This window comes from Ochotona princeps, chromosome 10, assembly GCF_030435755.1.
Source record: "Ochotona princeps isolate mOchPri1 chromosome 10, mOchPri1.hap1, whole genome shotgun sequence".
In the NCBI taxonomy this organism is placed as follows: Eukaryota; Metazoa; Chordata; class Mammalia; order Lagomorpha; family Ochotonidae; genus Ochotona; species Ochotona princeps.
In genome coordinates, this window is record NC_080841.1 from 73,592,357 (window position 1) to 73,612,344 (window position 19,988).

The window sequence follows — 19,988 nt, forward strand, 5'->3', positions numbered from 1 at the left end:
GCATTTAGGTCAGGCTGTGCTGTCTTCCTTGGCGTGGACAGCATTGCATTTAATTGCTCAGAAGTTTTAACTTCCTACTTGAAGAGTTTCCTCTTCCTGCAAGAAGAGAGTGTACCTGGTGAATATGCAAACATGGATTCGTCTGCAGGCACATGATGAGATTGTGGTGCCACCCTCAGTGGGAGAAAAAGGAAGTGGTTTTTTTTTTCTGAACATACTTTTTGAATGTTGAGAATGTATGTATTTGGGATCAGCTGTTGTGGCACAGAGCATTAAACCACTTCCTGCGATATCAGAATCACAGGGTGAGCGCCAGTTCCAGTCCTGCTGTTCTGATCTGGCTTTGTACTAGCACATCTGGGAAAGCAACCGCCTATGTCCTGAGTGTTGGGTGTCTGCCACCCACATGGGAGGCCCTGATGCAGTTCTAGGCTCCTGGCTTTGGCCTGGCCTAGGTCTTGATGCCATTTGGAGAGTGAACCAGCAAAGGGAGGATTCCTCTGTGTGTGTGTGTGTGTGTGTGTGTGTGTGTGTGTGTGTGTGTGTGTTGCTCTCTCTTTTAAGTTGTGCTTGAAGTAAATGAATACATCTTAACAAAGAAGAATTTTATTTGGGAAACAAAAAGAGTTCCCATTCTTTGGTTCACTCACCAAATGACAGCCTTGGTTGGCGGACACTCCCTCAAGTTTCTCAGGAACGTTTCAGAGACGCGTGACCTCCCAGCATGTGTGTTAGGAGGAAGGTGGCAGCAAGAGCCAGTTCCTGGAGAGCCCAGGCACTCAAATAATGGATGCAGACTGTTCCCTGTGGCCCCTGATGCCTGCCCTGGTTCTCATGTTCGCGCCTCAGGATGGCAGCAGTAATCTCACACCCTTGCCCTCCTTCCGCATATTCCTACTTTGCACCTGCAGGCAAGTGGTGTGATCCTGGGCGCACTTCTGCCAGTGTTCTCTCAAGCATTTCTCTGATGCACAGTGAGATAGCCCCAGCTTAGGGATGATGTTTCACGTAATGAGTCCGTGTATATCTTTCATTTTCCCAAGGCACAGTTTGCATCTCAGTTCTGGTGCCTGTCACGGTGCCACATCTCTGGGGACCAGGCTGGCTCTGGGAGACTGGTGACAAACAGCAGCCCAAGGAGAGTAGTCTTGGAAGGTCAAGGACCTAATAGCTGCTTCATTTGCAGAAAAATGAGTTAGGCCCATTATTTCAGAAAATTATTAGACTTCCTGTTTTTGTCACAGCTTTTACAAGTGTGTTGCATTTAAACGCATGGATTTGGCAATGAGCAAAGGAGTACAGGAGGTGCTTGGAGCTGCCAAAGGTGAGCTGTTGGGTGCACATTCTTCCTGTAGGGTTCACTTACTCTGCTGTGTCCAGTCTGTCACCGTAGACAGCTCCTTCTGAGAAACAAAAAGTGAAGCTTCCTTAGGAAAACCTGCCTCTGCTTCGAGTCTCGTCGTGTCCGTCCGTTTCCTATCTGCAGGCTGGGAAGGCTGTCTGCTGTAACTTCATTGACCACCATTGCCATTTGAGTTCCAGAAATTATTTTGGCTGATTCCATATGAAAATAGAAAGCCTGACATTCCATGGTCATGAGTTATGGCATGTCCCAAACCCCAAATATTTCTCTGCCTATCCACGTCTGTGGAGCCTGAACGTTACTCATGATATAAATGTTGAAAGAACCATGAGTATAATTTGAAATGTTTTTCCTGCCATGTCAAGATTTATTTTGTCGGTGAAAGTAAACTGGATCTGTCTGAGATTAAATTGGGCTTCGTTTTTGGCCAACTCCTCTGCTTGTGTCCCACCCACTGCCCAGACTGGGAGACAAGACCAGGTTGGGGGAATCATAATTGTGTGAATCTGTGCTGGAAACACTGGGGCTGCCCCCTGCACCTCGAGTTGGTCCGGTGTTGGGCTGCTCATGGCAGGGGGTGGGGACTGAGTGTGGGAGGGTCCCTGCGTGAAGGGGACAGGTCCTGACATGCCTCGTTGTCACTGCATTTGTGGACCTCACACTGGGCCCTTCAGAGGCAGGGTGGGGACAGCCTGGGGACTCAGCAGAGGTGTGCCTTCCTGCTTTTGGTGCTTGTCATCTCTGACACACTTGCCTTTCCCTGTGCTCCGGGACACACCTGCCCAAACAGCGTGCGAGCAGTGAAATGAGCTTGGCAGCTCCTTCTGTCAGCTTTAATTTTAGAAAAGGAAAGGAAGGAAGGAAGGAAAGAAGAAAGATTTATATACTTGAATTGCAGAGTTAGACAGTGATGAAGAGATCTTCCATTCCCCAGATTGCTGGCTTACGCCAGGATGAAGCCAGGAGCCATCAGCTCCAGGCAGGCCTCCTACTGGGGTGCAGGGGTGCAAGTATTTAATCAGTTTTGTGGCGTTAGCAGGGAGCTGGGTCAGAAGCAGAGCAGCTGGAGTTCCAATCCATGATCTATGGGATCTCGTGTCATAGGAGGCAGCTTAACCTCATGAGCCCGAAGCACGCCTTTGAATTCTATTGTGAAGAAGGTGGGGGAGCTTTTTGTTGACAGAACATCATTTTTTTTGTTGTTATTTTTTAGGGTGATAGATTTTTATTATTATTATTATTATTATTATTATTATTAATCACATTACATTATGTGACACAGTTTTATAGGTACTGGAATTGCCCCCACCCCTCCCCTAACCCTCCCCCCATGGTGGATTCCTCCACCTTGTTGCATCATCAGAACATCATTTTTTAAACAAGCAACATTTTAGCTTATGCCCCAATGCTTCTTTCTTTTTTTTTTTTTTTAAGATTTTTAAAAATTTGAATGACCAATTTACAGAGAGAAAAGGACAGAGAAGATCTTCATTTCCCAAATGGCTGCAATGCCAGAGTTGAACTGATCTGAAGTTGGGAACCAGGAGCTTCTTCTGGGTCTCTCATGTGGGTACAGGGTCCCAAAAACTTGAGCCATCTTCCATTCATTTTTTAGGCTGTAAGCAGGGAGCTGGATCAGAAATGGAGTAGCCAGGACACAAAACAATGCCCATGTGGAATGCTGGATTAGCCTGTTGAGCCACCGATCCACTCCCAGGCCAATGTTTAACTGATGGTAGGCAGTGTGGTGCACACTTTCCCAAGCAGTGTTCCACAGCAGAACAAGGGTCCCAGTACAACAGGAGGTCCAACCCATTCCTGCGTCTTTATGATGTGGGAGTGGAGAGTCCCATGAGATTCTGACTTGTTAACAGGGCACCCTCTGTGTGCACTCCTCACATCCCTCAGGATTCGGTTATTGCAGAAATCCTGATGCAAGGCAAGCCCTTGTATAGCTGGCTGGAGACACAGGTCTGGGGTAGCTTTAAAGCGGGGGCTGTGCCCTGCCTCTGCTGTGGGGCTTCCGTTTGGAATCCTGGGAGTTCTACCCCCACTCCATCTCTGTTTTTCCATTTCCCTTCTCCACGTTTTGCACTTGCATGAAGAAAGATTAAAAAAAAAAAGATTTATTTATTTGTATTGGAAGGGCAGATATGGAAAGAAGAAAGATCTTGTGTCTGCTACTCTCCAAGCAGCCACAAGGGTGGGAACTGAGCCAATCTAAAGGCAGGAGCCAGGTGCTTCTTCTGAGTTTCCCATGCGGGTGCAGGGTCCCAAGCCCAGGCCACAAGCAGGGAGCTGGACAGGAAGTGGAGCAGCCAGGACACAACCCAGTGCCCACATGGGATCCTGGTATGTGTAGGGCAAGGCAAGGATTTAGTCACTAGGCTATCATGCTGGGTCCCCAAGATGCAAACTTTTTAAAGCTCTCGGACATTTTTGGTAATTATAGAGCTACGGATGATTTAATGAGAAACACATGATGCAAAAACAGGAAAAGGTAAACTCTTCTGTAGTTTTATTAATACCATGGTGAACACACTGGTCGATGCTGTTCTAATGTTTTTCTTTACATATTTATGTCCACATGCATTTAAAAATGTTGACATCCATTTACATTTTGATTTATGTTGTATTTCTGTGCATGCTTATAGACTCAAGTTGGGGTGAGCATTTGATGTTGTAGTTAGTGGAATTAACATGCCACATCTCATAGTGGAATGTGTGGTTTTGAGGCCCAGCACGAGTTCCAGCTCCAAGTTCTAGCTTTCTTCTGATATGTGTCCTGGGAGGCAGCAATGATGGCTCAAGTGCTTGGGTCCTTGCCACCCACATGGGAGATCTGGATGGAGTTCCTGGATCCCAGCGTTCTTCAAGTCCCGGCTCTTCTGAACATTTGGAAAGTGAACCAGTACCTGGATAACAACTCTTTCTGCCTCTTAAAAGTGGTGGTTGTTGCTGTTTTAATTACAAAGAAATGCCTATTAGATGCCTTCCAAAACAACATTGGTCTGCATGCATGGATAGATGAACCAGAAGGAGGGCAGGAAGCCGGAAAGAGTCTGAAAGATACATTTGTTAAAAGATTTATCTATTTTTATTGGAAAGGCAGATATACAGAGAGGAGAGACAGAGAGGAAGATGCTCTGTCCATTGATTCGCTCCCCAAGGGGCCGCAATGGCCGGAGCTGAGCCAATCCAAAGCCAGGAGCCAGGAGCTTCACCTGGGTCTTCCACATGGGTGCTGGGTCCCAAGACTTTGGGCCATCCTCGACTGCTTTCCCAGGCCACAAGCAGCGAGCTGGATGGGAAGCAGGGTTGCCGAGATTAGAACCTCCATCCATATGGGATCCTGGGATACTCAAAGCGTGGACGTCAACCCTAAGCTGCCATGCTAAGCCCTGAAAGACACATTTAAAAATAGTTTATTATCTTTTTAATATTGCTTACATAGTTGCATGCATGCCCGTGGGGGCCTCGGATTAGGGTAGGGAGAGGAAGGTGGGAGGAACATGTTTCAGTTTTGTTTCTTTCCTTCTGTGTCCACAGGGGAGGAGGAATTACCAGCTGTGATACCTGGCCTCATTTCCCAGCTCCCAAATAACCTTGGCCTTATGTGTAAATCATTCTGGTAAATGAGACTTGCCGTGTAAGCTGGCCTGTAACTGGAGAGCTGTTACTTTGTTTGTGTCTACACCCGCACAGTGCACCGTGCATGGGCAAATGTCTTCTGGGAAGTGAGTCCTAGGAAAGGAGTCTGTGCAGACCTCTGAATTTCGAAGCAAGCCTTCCCAGGATATGTGGGGCTTCCATAGATCAGCTGAGGGCGTTGGTGGCCTGGAGCTCTCCAGCTGTCAGTGCTAGACGCCCTCTTTCAGGACCCTACTGCCGCTGGACCACATGAGCGCCAGGGCATTCCAGTGGCACTTTGCCATCGGTGTGCTCATGGTGCAGACCTGTGGTCCCTATTGTTCTCATTATGTGCCTTTGAAGAAAAGACTTGAATTTTTTCGATGACCTTTTCTGTGGTCTCTGTTGCTAAGATCCATTCGGCAGGTGACAGGCAAGCTACATATTTTTTCTGTCAGTAGCATTTCTCTGACCTCTCGAATCCTTCAGAAGAATCAGCTCCAATCAGTGGCATTCATTCCATCAATTCAAAAAAACTCCCCAGATACAGGAAGGAAAAAAAAAAAAAAGAATGTGGAAATGGTGATCTTACCCACCTTCCTATAAGCCTTGACCCTTAGTACCCTAATCACCTATGTAAAAATCATCAAAAATAAAAACAATTAATTAATTAAAAATAATAATGTTTTAAAATCTAGGTCACGTCTCAACATTTAAAAAAATGCTTTTGTGTTCAGGGTGGCATGGGATCTTTAAGAATTCTCTTAACTTTTCTTCATGGAAACTTACTATTTTGTGGCATCCTAAGGGGAAAGCCTAGAGCAGAGGAAACATTTGGGATTGCTTTTGTGGACAGCGATGCCCACTGATGTAGGATAAAGCAGTTTGGTTTCTAACATGAACTGTCCTGGGTGTCTTGTGCTTTGCCGCAGATCTTTGAGTTAGACAGAATTATCTGTGCTTTGAGGCCTGTGCCACCTTGAACACTGTGGGTTGAGTGTGTGTGTGACTGAGATCATTGGTAAAGATTTATTTATTGATTTGGGAGGCAGAGTTACACAGAGAGAGGAAGAGACAGACATTCCAGCTGCTGGTTCTCTTCCCCACATGGCCACACCAGCCAAGATTGAGCCAAATTAGCCGGGAGGAGCCAGGAACCTAGAGTCTGCAACTCTGATTCTCCCATGTAGATGGCAGAGCCCCAAGTTCTTGGCTCATCTTCACTGCCTTCTCAGGTGCATTAGGGAGCTGGATCACTCGTAGCTCAGCAGAACGTGAACCAGTACTCATCAGAGGTGGTGGCTTAGCAGGCTGTGCCACAATGCACCTCCCCTTTTTTTATTTAAAAGAGAAATTTGATTAGTTCCCCATCGTCAAGTGTGGTGTGACAGGACAGTAGAAATCACCTGGATTTTTTTTTTATTAAATACTTATTAATTTTGTTGGAAAGGCAGATTTACAGAGAGGAGGAGAGACGAAAGATCTTCCTGCGCTGGTTCACTCCCCAAATAACCCATAATGGCCAGAGCTGAGCCCATTCAAAGCCAGGAGTCAGGAGCTTCTTCCAGGTCTCCCATGCATTTGCAGGGTCCCTAGGATTTGGGCCGTCCTCAACTGCCTTCCCAGGCCTCAAGCAGGGAGCTGGATGGGAAGTGGGGCCACTGGGCCCCATGTTCCTTTTCTGTGGGTTTCTTGAATTACCCTTGTATGTTATTGGGTGGTGGTAGGTAAATTGACCTGCAGCAGGAGGGTTAGCTAAAGAGTTGATGTGCTGAGCCTCTGATATTTTGACATCTGCTATTTACTGATGTGCTTTTTACATGCTATTGAGTTATTTGAGAGACAGAGTGAGCTCCCCTCTTTCGGTTCATGTTCCATGTACCCTCAGCAGCAGGGACCTGGCCAGGGGTTGCAGCAAGGAATTCCTTCTGTGTCTCCTACATAGGTGGCAGGGTCCTTAGCTTGAGCCACTGCTATTCATGAGCAGGAAGCTGGACAGGAGAGTGGTGCTCCAACTTGAACTTAAGGTGGGAATTGGGTATGTGTTAACCACCATGCCAGATGCCCATCACTGCCCAGGTGTTTTGTGGGGCAAATAAAGCAGTCAGTAGATAAAAAGCAAAGCAAAACAAAACAAAAAACCCTATTAAAATAAAAAGCACTGGGCCCTGCACAGTAGCCCAATGGCTAATGTCCTCACCTTGCACATGTCACAATCCCATATGGGTGCCAGTTCATGTTGTGGCAGCTCCGCTTCCCATCCAGCTCCCTGCTTGTGACCTGGGAAAGCAGTCAGGGACCACCCAAAGCCTTGGGGCCCTGCACCCACGTGGGAGACCCTGAAGAGGCTCAGGGCTACTGGCTTCAGATCAGGTCAGCTCTAACTGTTGCAGCTGCTTGGGGAGTGAGCCACTGGATGAAAGATCTTTGTCTCTGCTTCTCTCTGTATATCTGCCTTTCCAATTAAAATCAATACATTACAAAAATGAAAAATTAAATAAAAGCAAAAACTGCTTACCAGTTGTAGATTAAATTTTATTCTGTCATGAATCTGTTGTATGAATTCCTGTAACCAATCTTTTTTGTTTTTTGCCAGAGAGGAAATATTACTGGGAAGAGATTCAAAAATTGTTTTGTTGCAGAATGAGGCTTTGAGGGTGGCCAGACAATTTTGGGTGGACATGTTTCCCAAAAGGGTTTGATTGCAAAATCTTGAATGCTATTTTGAAGATAGCTAGCAGCTGTATCTGTAGATAGCCATCTAAGCTTACTGCAGGATGCTTTCTTTTATGCCAAACAGTTGTTCATTTGTTTCACCTTCTATAGATGAGTTCAGCATTCCTTATGAAAAATCAGTTGCTCTTCCTTGTAGTCTAAAAATAATGCCCCCGCCCCAGGTTGGGTTCTGTGCTTGGATGCTCCACAGGCATTGGGATGTAGCTGAGTGGGACACGGTGCCCGTCCCAGATAGGTAAAGAATATGCTTCTTGCTATAAACAAATTCCTTCCTCCTGCTCTACTGCAATTAGTTCTTTTTTTTTTTTTGATTTATGTATTTTTATTACAAAGTCAGATATACAGAAAGGAGGATGGATAGAGAGGAGGATCTTCTGTCCGATGATTCACTCCCCAAGTGAGCACAACGGCCAGTACTGTGCCGACCTGGAGCCAGAAGCCAGGAACTTCCTCCAGGTCTCCCACGTGGGTGCAGGGTCCCAAGGGTTTGGGCCGTCCTCGGCTGCTTTCCCAGGCCACAAACAGGGAGCTGGATGGGAAGTGGAGCCGCCAGGATTAGAACCAGCACCCATATGGGATCCTGGCGCATTCTAGGCGAGGACTTAAGCCGCTAGGCCACGCTGCCTTGCCCTGCAATTAGTTCTTAAAAGCCATTTATTGTAAAAGCAAAAATACTAATAAGTAGAAATGTTGGGAGAATAGAAGCCGTGTGTGTGTGTGTGTGTTGTGTGTGTGTGAGTGTGTGAGATCTGCACCACACGTCATCCATTTTAATTAGCGGACGGAGCCATGAACGCTGGGACAAGTCTCTGGAATTAAGATCATTAATTGATGTCAAGCTGAAGACAGGCTGTTAGCGTGAATTTAGTGACAGCAGGGAAGAAATTAACCTTATTACTTTATTTAGTATATTACATTATTTTGTGTATTATTTTCTATGCAGGTGGAAGGCAAATTCATTATCATAATAGAAAAGTCTTTTTCAGTCAGAAAGAAGGGTGTGAATATTTACATTTGAACATAATAAATGATAGATTCTTTTTTAAGTCTTTTTTAAAAAAGATTTTATTTATTTTATTGGAAAGTCAAATATACAGAGAAGAGGAGATATGGAGAGGAAGATCTTCCATCCACTGATTCATTCCCCGAGCAGTCACAAAGGCTGGAGCTGAGCCGATCCAAAACCAGGAGCCCTGAGCTTTTTCCGGGTCTCCCACATGGGAGCAGGGTCCCAGGGCTTTGGGCCATCCTCGATGGGAAGCATGGCTTCCGGGGCTAGAACTGGTGGCCATAATGGGATCGTGGAATGTGCAAGGCTTTAGTCTCTAGATTACTACACTGGGCCCTTCTTTAAAGTCTTGAGAAAAAGTTTTTGATTGTTGAATTGTAGGTTTTCTGCACATCACAAGTACAAGAAAATTGACATCAGTAAATCACAGGTACCTGTGCTAATTTCAATTTCGAGATTGTGGGTTTTTTTGGGGGGGTCGTCGCCAATTAGGGTGATCTCAATGAAATACAGAAAGCTGTAGACATTTAGTCATTTATTTCTTCCGCCAAGTCTTGGACTAATCAGTGACTTTTGTCACTGTTCAGGGTTGGCCTGAGTTAAATGGGATGATAGGACCAGACAACAGCCTGGCTGTTCTGGAAAAAAAGAAAAAATGAATGAGTCTGACATCTTAGCAGTAGTTTGTGACCTCAGGGTCACAGTAAAAGAATAGGGGATGTGCTTTTATTGCTGTGGCCATCTGGATCCAACAGGCTGTCTCTCAAGAGAGGCCCCATCTTTTGAAAAAGTTCGCTTTAAGAAACCACAGTATTTTTATTATGATACCAAACGTGTTCTCTCCCTTGAGCCAAATATTTCATTGCCTGAAGTCAGTTTCCCAGGATGAATGAAAAAAGAAAAAAACAGTTTGCAGAAATGTGAAGATCACCTTTTGTTTCTGTCCCAAAGCCCCTCTCCTCCCTTGGTAATGAGCTGGAAGCGCCCAGCAGAGGTGAATCTGACGAAGAGCGCTGTTGGTGTCTTTTGTTAATTTTGCTCGTGAATTGTCGCTCCAGTTCAGGAACCCACAGCAGCGTGCTCCTCGCTTTGAGACTCCTGCTTGCCGGGCCGTGTGTGCAGCACGCCTCTGTCGCACCAGTTCCTGGAATGAGCTTCACGGTGCTCCAACTTGTGCCTGGTTTCACCTCTCCAGCTGGCCTGTGGTGGGGACCGCAGATGCACTGTGGTTTTCTTCTAAGAGTCGAAGCCGGAAAAGCTTACGTTGTCAGCGCTTAGAGAAAAGAGGCATTCGGTGTTTTCGGCAGGTGCTGTTTCTTGCATTCCGTATGTGTCTTTGTGCACACATTTGTGTCAAAAGCAGCAGTCAGGCAGGCCTTTGTGGGTGGCCCCTGCCACTGCCGCGGGCTTCTTCTGAGACGTGGACATCCGGGGAACATGGTTTTCTGTATCCTTTGATCCAAGAGACACTGACAGCCCAGTCCCATGTCAGTGGCACCCATGTGCAGAGCCTGGGAGAGCCCGACGCTCCCGCTGCCCCTAGAGCAATCTTTTCCCAGTCACTTTGTTCAGCAGCTGTGCTTTCCATCCGAACAGACTTGACCTTCTCCACTCTGAATGAGTTGAAATCCTGTCCCATAGGGCTGAGTCATGTGTGAATGTGTTCCAAGGCTCCCAGATTGTCAACCCGGCAGCTCTCTGCTTATATGATTGCATGCGTGAATTCCCTCCACATTTCTTAACAAACTTCAAAACTCAACAGCAATCCCCTGTCACCCTGTGAGACGTGATTGGGTGATGGCAACCCACTGTAGTGGCCAAGAAGGCTTCCAGAAGTCATCATTGAGCGCCCAATTGTGACTTTACGCAGTTACTGCAGGGCAAGTATCAGCCTTCAGGTAGCAGCTCTCCGCCGAGTCAAATAATATTCCATGTATTCAGGTCTGTCTTCTTCTGTCCTTTGGAAGAGACCTGTATGTCATGTCTTCATATGAATGTAAGACTGACATGTCCCTCACTGGACTTAGTTCTTTGTGTTTGAAAACTTCTGTGAATGTTCCCAAACTCTGGTACATTTGAGTTGTGTTATTTTCCTGTATTAGGAAAGTCTTCTGTCTTGTTTACTACAAATTTTATCAAGATTCGAGGCTCTTTTTTAATTGCCATGTTTCCTGCTTTTAAAGTTTGTTTGTGTAGTGACTTGCATTGGTAGAAATTATTTAAGGCTTGACAGTTACATTTCTATGACTAAACCATTCAGTAGGGATTTATATTTTCTTATTAAACCTTATTATACTTATCCACTAATATTTTAGGCAGGCTTTTGCATGATTTTATTATAAAATTTGTACATACTTCTTTCAAAAAAAGTATCTTATTGTCTTGAAGCGCTGTTTTCTTTCTTTCTGCTGCTGCTGCTGCCTTTTTTTTTTCCTCCTGACTGAATCCAGAATCAAAAAGTCTGTATGGCACAGCGAATAAAATTGCTTCTCCGTCTGTCAACTTCCCATCATACATATCCAGTATTCAGTGGTAATCAGCTTTTACAGTAATGTCCTTGACTGTCACAATTGCTTTACCTGGACAGAATGCAGTTTAAAAAAAGTAGTGTAATTTAACTGGATTTGACATTAGACTTTTTTCTTTTTCTTTTTTTTTTTAAAAGCGAGAGGCAGGGAAAGAGCGCGTGATTCTCTCTGCCAGTTTATTCTTCTGATGCCCACAGCAGCAGCCAGGGCTGGGCCATGCCAACCAGCCAGGACCCAGGAATTCCTTCCAGGTCTGCTGCATGGGTGCCAGGGCTCCCAAGCACATGGGCCAACGCCTGCTGCCTCTCAGGGTGCGCATTAGCAGGAAGCTGGATTCAGGAGCCAGAGCCAGCTGTCAATCCAGACCCTGTGCTGTGGGACCTGGGCGTTGGAATCTTCCTTGCTAGGTCATACTCCCAGTCTGACCCTAGAATGTAGGTGCCATTCTTTTGAGTGTTGTGTCTGTGGCATTTCAAATGATCAGAACCTGGGGCTCCCCAAATTAAAAAAAAATGTCTCCATCTTCTAGTTTGCTCTTGCTAGTGAAGAAAGGAGTTGGTTTTCCGCTCAAGGAAACATGCCCGCTTCTAGGACCCTTCTGCTTGCCTCACCCTCTTGCTTACTGGTGGTGGGACCCCTGATGCTGAGTGATTGCACAACCACATGTCACCCCTTCTTAAATGTCACAAGCTCTGCTGAGAGATGCTTTCCTAGGGAACTTAAACTATTTCCATTTCACAGCCAGGAAATAAGAAAAAAAAAAGGTAGAGTAATTTGATCTTGTAGGTTCAAGACTTAGGAAACAAGGCTGGAGTGATGATGATAAAGTAGATAAAAAAGAATCCCAAATGTCGTCTGTTACACAGTGTGACAATTTCTGTTTTAGCTTTTTGTTTTGAATACTTTCAGATCCTAGGAAGTTGCAAAGGTCTGGTGAGCAGGGGTAAGATGTCAGGACACTGGCATCCCATGTTGGAGCGCCATTTCCAGTCGTGGCCACCCGTTTCTGACTCACCCGACATGCAGTTGGTGAGGGCTCAGATACAAGAGTCCGTGCCACCCGTGAAGGAGACCTGGGTTTAGTTTTTGGATTCCTGTCTCTTTCTGGCTGAGCCCCTGCCACTGTGGGCATTTGGGGAGTGAAACATCAAATGGAAAAGCCCTGTGTGTCTGTCTGTATCTTTCTCTGTGTCTCCACCTCTCAAATAAGTATAGGGGAAAAAATTCTCTTAACGATCTCCATTTTTGCCACTTGGGGCAAGTCTCATCAACCAACTTCCACAGCGTGCTTATATGACGTGGGTGTTTTTCACACTGATAAATGAGTTTGTCAGGTTAAAACCGAGAGTCAGGAACTCTCCCAGGCTTCCCAGAAGGGTGACAGGGGCCCAAATATTTTGACCAGCTGCAGTTGCTCTCTGAGGTTTTAGCAGGGAGCTGGATTAGAAGCAGGTCTTTAAATCAGTGTTCCCATGTGGGATGCTGGTATTGCAAGGGGTGCCTTAACTGCTGGGACCATTTCTTAGAATAACCTTTCTATTCTGTTGGCATGTATTTGCAAATTGGAAGAAGTTGATGGGCTCTCCTCGTTGTCTGTCTGGGTTTTTTGTTCATGCTCACTGACAGGTGTACCTGACCTGCCCTTCCCAGGGCAGCAATCTTACAGTCCCTGTGTGTGAGTGCAACCCCATTCTGTTAAGCACGCGTGGTTCTTTTCTGACAACCCTTCAGCTATTCAAGCTTTTGCCTTTCCGTGTAAGTGTTAAAGTCCTCTTGTCCATATCAATAAAAAAATTTTGATGGCCTTTATGGAAATCACAGGAAACTTATACATCAGTTGGGTGAGAATTGTTTTGGTGATATACTGTGTTGAATCATTGTGTTCACAGCCTCTATGTGCCTCACTCTTCTTTTTGGGGTGGGGCTGGGTTAGACTTACGAAATCATTTTATCTCCCTGTGTTAGGTAGTTACAGCTGGGAGTTAATATTCAGTAAATCTATATAGCAGGTTGCTTTTTTAAAGATTTATTTGTTTTCATTGGAAAGACAGGTTTACAGAGAAAAGGAGAGACAGAGAGAAAGATCTTCTATCTGCTGTTTCATTTCTCAAATAGCTACAGCAACCAGGACTGAGCCAACCTGAAGCCAGAAGCCAGGAGTTTCTTCCATGTCTACCATGCATTTGCAGGTTCCCAAGCCATCCTCCATTGCTTTCCCAGGACACAAACTACTGCCTTTATAGGTTGCCTGCACTTGGAGGTGGCTAAGCCAACACACTACCCAGCAGGCTGATTTTTTAAGTTGGTAATTTTGTCTGGCCCACGAATAATGCTATTAATATCCAAATGACCCTTAGCAAAGAAAAGGTTCCCCAATTTCTTTAGATTATTTTTTTGCAAGATTTATTGTTTTCATTGGAAAGGCAGACTTACAGGGAGAACATTTTCATCCACTGCTACACTCACTAACTGGCCACCATGACCGGAGCTGATTTAATTGAGGCCAGGAACCAGGAGCTTTCCCACCACGGTGCAGAATCCCAAAGACCAGGGATGTCTTCCACTGTCCATGAGCAGAGAGCTGGACCACAAGTGGAGCAGCTGGGACAAGAACCAGTACACGTGTGGGATGCTGGCACTTGTAGGAGAGGATTAGTCTATTGAGCCACTGTGCTAGCCCCATATCTTTATTTTTTTAGATTTCCTTTTTTTTAAAATGTCTATTCATTGAAGTAAAAGCTCTTCTGTTCACTAGTTTATTCCCCAAATGCAACAGCTAAAGGTGAGCCATGGTGGTGACAGGGACCCAAGCACTGGAGCTATACCTGCTTGCTCCAGGTGTGTGCAGTAGCAGGAAACTGGATTGGAAGTGGGACTGCAGCTGAACCCAGGCTTTCTGATACGGTGACATGGCATACTCACAGTGCCATGTCCAAGCTCTGAGCTCTCTCAGCACCATTACCCAGGGTTCGTATTTTGTTAGATTTGCAGCTGTGTGTTTTTGTAAGTATGTATGAGCCATTTCCACATATCTGTATTCCGTGGTTCATGATCCTAATGACATTGTGTGTGGAAGCTGAGTGTCCTTGTGTTCACTTCCAGCAGATAGACCGCATGAGAGCTGTTTGCCCATTGATCTGGCATCCTGTAGGCTTCCTGAATTTCATTTCTTATTCTTACATTTCATCACTTTTCTTGGGATTTTTTGCTGCAGAACATACGTAAGAGTTTTACTTCTTTCTCCCGACCCTGCACGTGGTTTGTCTCCTTCCCCATGCTCCTGGCATTGTCTGGAAGTCCCCGTCCCTGGACATACGGTGGTGGAGCACAGCTCTTCGTCCCCTCTGCGCACTCTCTTGATCCTCTCTTCGTCTCTGAGTTGTGGTGGAAGCTGTGGCTTTTCCATAGTTGCTCTTAGCGGACCCTGAGCAGCTCCACTCCGTTCCTAGTTTTCTGAGAGGTTTAGTCACAATGGATGTTGAACTGTCAGATGCTTTTTCTGCCTCAGTTGTTAAAATTGTGTGACCTGTCTTATTTGACCTGTAATAGGGTAGATATAGTGATCAATTTCTGCATTTTGAGCATGACTCAAATGCACTCATTTGGACACAATGTGAAATTCCTCGTATATGTGACTACATTCTGTTCTCTGCATGGTTAGTTCAGGAGCTTGGCCTCCATATTTATGAGGAATAGTGGCCCACAGTCCTCTTCTCTTTCTTCTGTTCAGTGTTTGTCTGATTTGGGTGTTGTTTCTGGATTCTCCTGCATATACATTAATATGCCAAATTTGCTAGCAGAAGTTGACTTCAAATATTTTTAAAAAAAATGTTTGCAATGAGGAACTGGACTCAGCAGCCTAACACTACTTTACATAAACAACTGAATTGCATGTCAGCAAATATTCAGGAGAGTATATCATGGAACTCTTGTCCTCAAAACCCATCAGAGTCATCTGTGGGATTATTTTTGATAACTAAGATTGGCTTGAGGCATAAAGTTATCAATATATTACGAGTTGAAAATGATTTTTGTCCCAGATAGTTTTGTAAAATCCCCAGTGAAAGCGGTCAGTTATGGTCTGTTCCTTGATTTCAATGCCAACTGATCTTGTTTCAGAATCTGACCAGGTGCAGGCCTTCCTATCCCAAATCTCAGGGATTCCTAGCTTTGAATGTGTCACATAAAGTTAACATCACTGTCCCCAAAGCGAGATCTGTCATTTAGGAGTTGTGTGGATTCGTATGGAGCCTGTATGGGGTGGAGAATGCTTATGAATACTTAACACGAGCGAGTGAGATGCCTTCTGCCTGCGTATACACACCTACAGAAAATAGCATGTGTCTGGGTAACTTTAAAACTTCCTGGCTCATCCCCAAGTGAATGGTAGAAGCTGTCTCTCCCGGTGAAGGTGGGGGACTGACACTGAACCCCCCCGTGTAAGTGCTGACTGTGTCCTATGGACGTGGGTGCATGCGTCAGAAGTGGTTTCTGTGCGTGCTGCTTGTGACGCGATAGTCGTGAAGGCCTTGCCACGTCCGCTTTGGCGCTGATCCTCTGGGGGCCCCTCCGCGTCATAATGTCCGTGACCGTTTCTAGATGTGGTTCTCCGAGAAGGAGGAGCTCCGCTTGTTTCAGCTCTGTTCTAACTTTACAGGATCCAAGCCAAAACCCGAGAATTTAGGGAGCGCCAGGCTCGGGAGCGCGACTATGCTGAGATCCAAGACTTGCACCGGACGTTTGGCTGTGGTGACGAGGCGATGTACGGGGGACTTTGTCCCTACGAGGGCTCCCTGGCCCTCACCGCCAGGCCCCAGAGCCCGAGAGAAGCACACCTCATGGACGCTCTGTATGCCCAAGTGAAGAAGCCGCGGAACCCCAAGCCTTCACCTGTGGACAGGTAGGCTCCAGGGCGCCAGTCCCGGCACTATGCCCGGGTCCACTCGGTAGAGGGTTTGACAAGGGAGTGGATTGTGCATCTGCTCAGCGCTCTGAACAGCCTTTTGTGAAGTCCGTTGCTTCTAAACGTCTCAAGTTTCCACCAGTCAGCACTTGTTGGGAGGAGTGACAGTTCCCATCGCCTTTCTGGAGTTCCCTGCCCTTAAGTGGCTGTAGGGCTGAGAAGCCCTTGTAACTCACAGCTCAGGTACAATGCAAACTTGAAAAGATGGCCCTTCCTGCATGAGCGAAGCTGCCTTTCACAGCCAGGAGAAGGGTCTAGGCGTGTAAGTAGGCCAAGGGATGGCATGAGTTAGAATTGGGAAGGGCCAGTGGCATATTCATGGCAATGTGTGAGTGAGGCATATGGAATTTCCTTTCTTCCACAGAGCGCAGGTCTGAGTTGTGGATTTTGGTGAAAAATCATACAGAAGCGCTCTGCTGGCTGCATTTTAACGACTGTGTATTTGCTTGGAATTTTAACCAATCTGTGGCTGTATGCTCATTAGCGACTATGCATTGCTGTTATGTGCTTATATCAAATGGCCATCTATGTTTTTCCCACGCTAACTGCTGCACTTGCAGACAAATCTTTATAGCTACAGTTTATGAGGAAAGATCGTTCTCATTCGCTGTTATGTCCAACGTGTGCCTTGTGGTGCTGGTGGTGATCCAAATGTTCATCCTGTCGCATACCTTCACATTCTCCGGTAACTGTCCTCTCCCCTTGAGATGGGCTTTGAATGTTAGAAGCGACAGGTTTCCTGAACATCCAAGCTTGTCAGGCTTCATAAAGCATGGAGAGGCCGGCCCTCTCCCAGCATGTTGATGTCTGGGTGGGGGATGAGGGCTGGGGGGAGTAGCACTCTCATGCCTTCCATATTCCCAGAGCTAATGGCTGGTCCTGGAACTGCACAGGAAAAAGCTGCGCTATCCCGGAGCCGTGCATGCCGACTCTTGGGGCTGCACTGGGCCGGAGACGTGCGTGCCGATACCCGGGGCTGTGCTGGGCCAGAGCCGTGCGTGCCGACACCCGGGGCTGTGCTATCCCGGAGCTGTGCGTGCCGACACTCGGGGCTGTGCCAGGCTGGAGCCATGCATACCAACACTCGAGGCTGCAGTTCCTCCTCTCAGGCTCCTTTAGAATGGAGCCTTACCCATGTAGCACGGAGCCCTCAGCCAGCCAAGGAGTGCGTGGAGTGTGAGCTGCCAGGGCAAAGCTCCAGTCGAGTGACTGTTGTATGGTTTCCCCACTCCAGTTGAGTGACTGTTGTGTGGTTTCCCCATTGCTTGTGTTGTTGGCTTGGCTGTAGTGACAGAGCAACATGGGTTAGCACAGGAGGATTGTGGCTGAGGTAAACCCGTTTGGTACGATTGCCTGGAAGGTTCCCATGCGAAGTAGTCTGCAGCTGTGTCAGGGTTCAGGGGATGAGGTTGTTATCCATGGCCGAGACATTTCCTTTAAAGACTGCCCTTGGCGTTTGCTGTGCTGCGAGAGCTGCATGCTGGTGGTCTTGTGGTTCACATGCAGCTCCAGGAGAGGGATACCAGAAATTTAAGCGGTATCAGTCAGTGTCTTCTGGAAGAACTGAAAAATAAATCCGATATATTACTGATCATTCATTAAAGCACTCATTCTCACCTTCAGCACCGTCCGTATCTAATGCAGGAATCCAGAAATGAGGACTGGCATGGCATAGCTGACAGAGCACCACATGTGGCACTGGCATCCCGTATGGTTTGATTTCTGGTCGCTCCATTTCTGATCCAGCTCCTTGCTAATGCACCCAGGAAAGCAGCAGCAGATGGGCCAAGTGCTTGAGCACCTGCACCCACACAGGAGATCGGAGTGGATTCCAGGATCCTTTGCAGCCATTTGGGGAATGAACCAGTGACAGGAACATCTCCCTCTCTTTCTGCCTCTCTCCCTCTATATCTAACCTTTTGTTTCAACAAAAAAAAGTCGGTGGGGGTGGGCAGCACAGTAGCCTAGTGGCTAAAGCCTTTGCCTTGCACACGTCAGGATCTCATATGGGCATCAGTTCGTGTGTCGGTTGCCCTGCTTCCCCTCCAGCTCCCTGCTTGTGGCCTGGGAAAGCAGTTGAGGACGGCCCAAAGCCTTGGGACCCTGCAAATGGAAGGGAGACCAGGAAGAAGCTCCAGGCTCCTGGCTTTGTATCGGCTCAGCTCTGGCCATTGAGGCCTCTTGGGGAGTGAATCAATGGACGGAAGATCTTTCTTTCTCCTTTTCTCTGTAAGTCTGAGTCTCCAATAAAAATAAATAGATCTTTAAAAAAAAATGAAGAAGAAGAAATAGTGCTATTCCTGTTGCAGTCATTCACAACACTCAGAAGTCCCACCAGATGAGAGAAGGGACTGTGCTAGCTCCTGACATCCTGAAATGACTAGTTTAAATCCTAGAACCTTAAACCTGTGGAAATCTCACTGGCACATTTCGCCAGGTGCCCCAAGGACTGACCTGCTTGGGAAACCTCTACTGTGGACTTTGAGATCCCTGCCTGCATCCGCTCTCTGCCCCACGCTAACCCCAGACCAGCAGTTCCCTAACCATGTTCCCCAAATCACCTGCTCAGCAGACCCCTCCAAGGAAACTTCAATCCCAGGACTAGCCACAATGAGCAGTAAATAACTCAGAATCTTGTCCCCAGAGTCCAGATACAGCACAGCTTTGGGCATTTCTCCCAGAAAGGTTCGTTGCAATGTAAGGTGTCTAAGATAATTTCAACTCAAGCTAGACAGTTGATTACTATTTGAGGGAAAAAGGCACAGGAATTTCTGTTTCTTGTAAAGGTTAGCTTCTGCAGGCACGCAGTTCTCCACGAAGGCCATGTTTGATGACTGAGCAGTCGTTGATCATGATACCTGTAGGAGATTCTACACCTGCTGGTACCTTGGTCTAGCAATAAAGACATCACCATCTTGGTCTTTTCTTTTGGGGAAGCCGTAGCGAAGCGAGGAGTAGGCTTTCATGGTGTAGAGAGTGCTCTGTGGAGGAGAGACAGTCTCTTGAAATGGCGATATTGAATTAAATTGTTTTGATTATAATGTTACTTAAGTATGTATAAAAATGAAATAGAACCAAGCTCCTTCTGCTTGGAACCATTATACCACCATAAAAACCAAACATCTTCACAAATTAAATGCAAACAGAATGGCAAGACCATTACATCCCAATGAGCAGAGTTAATTTAATGTGGCCAGTGAGGGTTTTTTTTTTTTTTTCCCTCACTCTGAATGCTTGCACAAATCATGACTGTCTTGTGTTTGGGCGCCTGCCCTGCAGATCCTAGCTGACTCGGTGACACATGCACAGTCCCTGTGCTCTTCCCTGTCCAGCAAGCTGTGGCCTGTGTGTCACAGAGACTCCCAGTTTTCTACCTGCTGTCCAGCATGCTTCTCTGAGAGGGCTTCCAGAGCTTTCTTGGACAATGGAGTTGGAAGACGAGCTTTGGTGCAGGAGAGAGGGGCCTTTCCAGAAGCTTACGGAAAAACGGTTTATAAAACTTACCTTTTAAAGGAAGTTTGCTTACTGGCTGAAGGGACAGAAGCAGGCCTTGACTGAGATCTCCTGTTCTCTGGTTGACCACAAGGCCCTGGGCGACACGCCGGGAGCCAGGAACTCCATCACTCTCCCACGTGGGTGACGGTGGGTGCATAAGCATGCCTGCATTTGTGGAGATGTACCTGTGGACTCTGTGGGTAGTGCTTTGTCTCTTCAGTTGTTCCTCGCTTCCCCATCCCCACACATCCCAGGATAGATTCC

The 19,988-nt window shown here is 46.6% G+C and overlaps 1 protein-coding gene across 11 annotated transcripts in view; it reads left to right on the forward strand.

The window, feature by feature from the left end:
- Positions 1 to 19,988, forward strand: part of PARD3 (par-3 family cell polarity regulator) — a 475,858-nt gene that overhangs the window by 344,345 nt on the left and 111,525 nt on the right. For 9 of the 11 annotated variants that reach the window (XM_058669631.1, XM_058669628.1, XM_058669633.1 and 6 more), the window contains one exon: positions 15,924 to 16,166. The exons of the other annotated variants lie outside the window; for them this stretch is intronic. In XM_058669631.1, coding sequence (XP_058525614.1) covers positions 15,924 to 16,166 — 243 coding nt within the window. The remainder of the gene's footprint in view (positions 1 to 15,923; positions 16,167 to 19,988) is intronic. 11 annotated transcript variants of the gene reach the window in all.